The 7,031-nt window shown below is 37.7% G+C and overlaps 1 protein-coding gene across 1 annotated transcript; it reads left to right on the forward strand.

Annotated features, from left to right (window-relative positions):
- The first annotated feature begins 1,771 nt into the window (after nucleotides 1-1,771).
- LOC142234183 (uncharacterized) lies at nucleotides 1,772-6,464 on the forward strand. Its single transcript, XM_075305270.1, has 2 exons — nucleotides 1,772-2,778; nucleotides 6,272-6,464. The coding sequence occupies exons 1-2, from the start codon at nucleotides 1,884-1,886 to the stop codon at nucleotides 6,292-6,294; spliced, it is 918 nt and encodes a 305-aa protein (XP_075161385.1). The 5' UTR covers nucleotides 1,772-1,883; the 3' UTR covers nucleotides 6,295-6,464.
- The last annotated feature ends 567 nt before the right edge of the window (nucleotides 6,465-7,031 follow it).

Raw genomic sequence — 7,031 nt, forward strand, 5'->3', positions numbered from 1 at the left:
ATTTTTTTTAGGTTTTGGGTGGATTTGTCAATTTTTTGGGGGTGGTCACGAATCCATTCCATTTCGCCCTAGGACGCATATTTAAGGAGATTGGGCAAAATAACTTTTTCATATAAAAATTGCAATTTTTTTAGGTTTTGAGTGGATTATTACATTTTTTGGGGTGTTACGAATTAAAGACCTTTTCGCTCTAGGACGCGTATATACGAAGATATGGGCAAAATAAGTTTTTCAGATAAAAATTTCAATTTTTTTTAGGTTTTGGGAGGATTATTCAATTTTTTTGGGGGTGGTCATGAATTAAAGTCCTTTTCGCGCTAGGGCGCTTAGTTTAGGAGATATGGGCAAAATAAGTTTTTCATATCAAAATTTAAATTTGTTTAGCTTTTGGGTGGATTTGTCAATTTTTTGGGGGTGGTCACGAATTAAAGTCCTTTTCGCCCTAGAACGTATATTTAAGGAGAAATGGGCAAAATAACTTTTTCATATAAAAATTGCAATTTTTTTAGGTTTTGAGCGGATTATGGTCACGAATCCATTCCATTTCGCCCTAGGACGCATATTTAAGGAGATTGGGCAAAATAACTTTTTCATATAAAAATTGCAATTTTTTTAGGTTTTGAGTGGATTATTAAATTTTTTGGGGTGTTACGAATTAAAGACCTTTTCGCTCTAGGACGCGTATATACGAAGATATGGGCAAAATAAGTTTTTCAGATAAAAATTTCAATTTTTTTAGGTTTTGGGAGGATTATTCAATTTTTTTGGGGGTGGTCATGAATTAAAGTCCTTTTCGCTCTAGGGCGCTTAGTTTAGGAGATATGGGCAAAATAAGTTTTTCATATCAAAATTGTAAGGCCGCTTGTGCTGCCTTAAAAGTTCTCCTGATGAAAGGAGACATAGATATAGTTCTTATTCAAGAACCATACATATATAAGAACAAGATCTGTGAATTAAGCACTCCGGGTTTCAAACTTTTGCATAATACCGGTAACGATATAAATCGAGCATGTATAATTGCTAAAAACGAACTAAACTTGTTTCTGCTTCCTTCATTGAGCAATGCAGACACTGTCGTAGCCAGTCTAGAGATATCCACATGCAAATATTGGGTATCTTCGGTCTACATGGGACATGATAGGGATATGCCACCCTGTGCCGTTAAGACCTTAGTTGAGGAGTCACTAAAAACAAAGACAAAACTCATTATGGGATGCGATGCAAATGCACATCATAGTATTTGGGGAAGTAGTGATACTAATGCAAGGGGAGAGTCGCTAATAGAGTTTATTTTGCGTACTAACCTGGTAGTTTGCAATAAGGGAGATGCACCAACCTTCGTCACCAGGAACAGACAAGAGGTTTTGGACGTAACGTTGACCTCTCCGGAACTGAATGATAAGATATCTGAGTGGCAAGTTTTGAGGGAACATAGCTTCTCAGATCATCGCTACATCAGTTTCAGATTGGCTGTTCGTACTTCAGAGACCATATTTCCGCCAAATGTTAGGAAAGCTGATTGGAATAGGTATAGGGAATCGTTCAATTTGATGATACCGGAAGTGCCGGAGACAAATATGGGCACTGTGCAAGATATCGAACACGCAGTGGAGCGGATTACTAAGGCCTTCAACATTTCACTGAAAGCTGCATGCCCTAGAGGAAAGCCAAGGGGAAAAAATCGGCCGCCATGGTGGACTACGGAGCACTGCTGAAAAATAAACTTTGGAGATTAAAGAATTCAAATTTGAAATGAAAAATAGAAAAGGAACCCTTTTGAAATATGTATGGGAGAGAGAAAAATAAAATTTTAATTTGTGTTAAGAAATTGAAAATAAAAGATCGTTTCTTTGAAAAGTCTTATAATTGGTGACAGCGGTGGGATGTCCAATAGAAATCGAAGGGCGAATATGAATGCACAACGTCCCGAAATAGGACGAAGCACAGCAGATCAAGACAACGAAAGAGAACGCTGCTATTTAAGTAGTACAGATCATGGAGATGCAGGAATATCTCAATCGGAAATCTTTTTGCGGATGCAGTCGCTTGAAAGCCTAGTTAGAACATTGAGTGAGCGAACACCAACACGAGCAACGAATCATAGCCATATGAATATAGATTGTATCCCTTACTTCGAGCCGGGAATGGTAAATATGTCCGCCACAATGTGGATACAAAAAATTGACCAGATTGGGGAATTGAATGGTTGGGATGAAAGAAGTAAAATCTTTGCATTGCAAAATAAGCTAAAAGGTTTAGCTCGATCTTGGTTTGAAAACTTGCAATCATATGTATCCACATGGACTGAATGGAAAAATTTGGTTATTCAATCATTTCCTGATTATCGAGACTTTGCTGAGAACCTCAAACGGTTTGTAAATCGAGTAAAACAACCAGATGAAACTATGGCAAACTATTACTTCGAAAAGAAAATGCTAGCAGATGTGTGCAAGATCTCTGGAAGTGATGCTGTTTCTTGCATTATCGATGGACTTCCAAAAGGAAGTCTACAAATTGGTGCAAGAGCTGGTCGTTTCGTTTCTCCAGAAGATCTATTTGGACATTATTTATCGACTTTTCCAAGCACTAGCGAACCCCCTTCAAAGGCTCGCAAAATTGAGGGACGTTCGATCACAATAGTAGGTGATGCAAAAGAAATTATCTGTTACAACTGCAAAACCAAAGGCCATTACGCCAGCAAATGCAAACTTCCAACGAAGAAATGTGATCAATGTAAGAAATGGGGCCATTTATCGCGAGATTGTTTAAAGAAAAATGGTAAGTCTTCTATATTCGCTGTTCAAAATGAAAGCAAGGGGACAGCTGCATGTAATTGTTATTTTGTAAAATGTAAAATTAATCATATCGAATTTAATGGATTTATTGATACCGGTAGCTCACTTATCTTAATTAAGAAATCGTGTGCCCGTCTATTAGACGTGGAACTTACTGAGTGTAATGTACATGTTACTGGTTACGGAGGATCAGTGGTACACATATTATCCAAAACGTCTTGTGATGTCGAGGTAGACAAGGCCTCTATTTTTGTTGAATTATTCATTGTTCCAGATTGGGCACAGATTTTCGATGTTTTAATCGGGAGAGCTTTCATTAATCATCCAAATATTGTTATGACGGTGAAAAATAACGTTGTGATAATAACGACAAGGTTTAGTCCAGAATTACCCGAAATCGAATACCCTAAGATAAAATATTCGTTGTTTGTGAATGAAGATGTGACAATACCTAAGAATCATTCATATTTTATTGACGTTGTAACGGAAGAAAATGCAAATACAAGCTTTTATATGGATGATCTACTTGTCGATAAACCTAATGCACAGTTTTGGGCAATGGGGTGTGTCTTAGGTAAAGAAGGGATCATTTTTGTGTGTAATCTATCCAACACAGACCTCCACCTTAAGAAAGGGTCGCTTATCAGCCGAGTATATGTTTGTAAATTGGACGACACGGAGACGTACCCCTGTTATTCTTTGGATATTATAGACGAACCTGGAAAATTTAGAAATTTCACTGAACCTGAAATAGCTAAACAGGCAATAGGCTTGGATGAGGCTCATGTTACACGTTTAGTGTCATTATTAAATAAGTACAGGCACTGCTTTGCTGAGCAGTTATCGGAATTGGGAAACATAAAACATTCAGAAATGAAAATAACACTAACTGATGATACTCCAGTATCATATAAACCATATCGGATGTCTTGGTCTGAGAGGGAAGTCGTTCGAGAAATGATCAAAGAGTTAAAAGATGCTCACCTCATTCAGGACTCATCATCATCGTATTCTAGCCCTATTCTTTTAGTCAAAAAGAAAACGGGGGAATACAGAATGTGCATTGATTTCAGAGCTCTGAATCGGAAAACTATAAAAGAAATGTTTCCAATGCCCAGGATGGATGATGAAATTGATAGATTAAGAGGTGGTAGATATTTCACTAGCCTAGATTGTGCAAGTGGTTACTATCAAATCTCGATGGATAAGGACTCCTCTCAGAAGACTGCTTTTATTACACCAGATGGACATTATGAATTTCTAAGGATGCCATTTGGTTTAGTAAATGCGCCGGCTGTTTTTCAGAGAACCATGAATAAGGTTTTAGGGGAATTAAGATTTACAACAGCAATGGTTTATATGGACGACATTTTAATTCCAACTGATACAATTGAAACGGGTTTTCGTAATTTAGAAATTATATTAAAACGGTTGGGTGATAACGGAGTGACACTTAAACTGAAGAAGTGTTTCTTTTTACAAGAGTCCATCAAATATTTAGGCTTTGATATTAATGCAGGTGGGATTAAACCAGGATTGGAGAAAATAAAGGCGGTATCTGAGTTTCCTACGCCTACAAATGTACATGAAGTACGTCAGTTTTTGGGGTTGGCCAATTACTTTCGCAAATTCATAGGGCAGTTCGCACTTATTGCAAGGCCAATTCAAAATTTAATTAGAAAAGGGGTGGATTTCGTTTGGGGTAGCGAACAGAATAAAGCATTTATAGAGCTAAAACAAAAATTGACAAAGCGACCAATATTAGTTTTATATGATAGTAAGTTGTATACCGAGCTGCACACCGATGCATGTAAATGGGGCGTTGGAGCGGTATTGCTTCAAAAACAGACAGACGGTAATTTAAAACCCGTATCGTATTTCAGTCATTCCACATCAAAAGAAGAGCAACGCTATCATTCTTATGAATTAGAAACATTAGCTGTAGTTTATGCGGTGAGACACTTTAGGATATATTTACTTGGTATTGAATTTAAGATATTAACGGACTGCTCTGCTTTAAGAACTGCATTTTCAAAGCGAGATTTAGTACCAAGAATAGGTAGATGGTGGCTTACATTGCAGGAATATAGTTTTACGGTCGAATATCGTCCTGGTAACCACATGGCTCACGTAGACGCACTGAGTAGAAATCCCATCGAGTCTAGTCCATTAGAGGTATTACAAATAGATATTTCAGATGTGGATTGGGTTTTGGCTGTGCAACTTAAGGATGATCGTTGTAAGTTTCTAATCGAAACACTCGGAAATATTCCAAAGGATAAAGAAAGTGAACAAATTCACAAGGAGTATGAGTTGAAGAAGGGAAGATTGTACAGGAGAACAAATACGGGATGTAAGTGGGTAGTCCCACAAAGTTATAGGCGGGAAATTGTGTTTAACCATCACGATAAAAACGGCCATTTCTCACTTGATAAAACTTTGTCCGGTATTCAAAGCAAATACTGGTTTCCGGATATGAAGCGTTACGTTAACCGCTACATTTCATGTTGCCTTCCGTGTGCCTACAATAAGGTTCCACCAGGAAAACAAGCAGGGCAACTACATCCAATAGAGAAGATAAATGTGCCATTTGATACAGTCCACGTCGACCATATTGGCCCTTTTGCAAGGAGTATCCATAGGAATATGTATATTATTGTGCTAGTCGATGGATTTACCAAATTTGTTTTCCTTAGACCGGTCCAAAGTACAAAAGTTGATCCATTTATAACATTTTTAAATGAATTCATGGGTATATTTGGTACACCACGAAGAATTGTTTGTGACAGAGCAAGTACTTTCACTAGTCACAAATTTAAAAATTTCTCACATAAGTACGGAATAAAAGTTGTACATAATGCTACTGCAACGCCCAGAGCAAATGGGCAAGCAGAAAGATATAACAGAACGATACTGTCGGCACTGAGTTCTTCTACTACTGACGAGATGAAATGGGATGAGTGTATTACTGATATTCAGTGGGGTTTAAATTCAACTGTTAACAAGGCAACTGGAAAGACACCTAACGAACTTTTATTTGGATATCTTCCAAGAGGAAAACATGATTCCTTTCTAAGTTGCGAAATTTCCAATGGGGAATTACATGATGTTTCTTTACATAGGAATGAGGCAAAAGCAGCCATTGAAAGAAGCCAGAACTATCAAAAATATAAATATGACCAAAAGAAAAAGAAATGCAGAGAGTTTAAGTCCGGGCAGCTAGTGTTAATTAGGAACACAAAAGCCACGGGAGGGAAACGTAAGTTGAGTCCCAAATACTCTGGGCCATATCAGATTTACAAATATTTAGGTAACGACAGATATATTATAAAAGATATGCCTGGATCTAAAAGATCCCGCAAACCATACGAAGGTGTCGCATCCGCAGATAAAATGAAGCTATTTGAATGTGACAATCACAACTCTGAATAAACTAATCCTTATTATGTACAAATCTAATCGCATTTGTTTTTCAGATTCCTCACGAGGACGTGAGTAGTGGAGCGTGGCCGAGTTGTAAGCACTGCTGAAAAATAAACTTTGGAGATTAAAGAATTCAAATTTGAAATGAAAAATAGAAAAGGAACCCTTTTGAAATATGTATGGGAGAGAGAAAAATAAAATTTTAATTTGTGTTAAGAAATTGAAAATAAAAGATCGTTTCTTTGAAAAGTCTTATAAGTAATATGAGGAAATCCTGCAGGAAGCTCTTTAACAAAGCAAAGTCCACAAGAGCTCCGGAGGATTGGGACACTTACAAGATGAATCTGAGAGAATATAAACGAGAACTGAGAAGGTCTCAACAAAACTCTTGGGATGATTACTGTAGCAGTATTGAGAATACGTCAGAGGCTTCCAGACTACGGAAGGTACTAGCATCCACTAACACCGCTCCAGGTTTCATTAAAACATCGGAGGGAAATTGGACAACGTCCAGTGAGGAGACGTTGGAGGTACTTTTGGACACACACTTCCCTGGAAATCAGACGGTTGAACCATGTTCCGGCGGTGTAACAGAGGCTCAGCGATCATTTCCTATCGAGGAAATTGTGTCGGAATCTAGAATAAAATGGGCTTTAAATAGCTTTGGACCATTCAAATCCCCCGGTACTGATGGAATTACTCCGGCGGAGTTACAGGCAGTGGCTGGAAGAATTATCCCCTGGTTGACGGTGATATATAAACAATGTGTAAACTTAGCATATATTCCAGAAAAGTGGAGGGAAACAAAAGTCG

This window comes from Haematobia irritans, chromosome 4, assembly GCF_050003625.1.
Source record: "Haematobia irritans isolate KBUSLIRL chromosome 4, ASM5000362v1, whole genome shotgun sequence".
Classification (NCBI taxonomy): Eukaryota; Metazoa; Arthropoda; class Insecta; order Diptera; family Muscidae; genus Haematobia; species Haematobia irritans.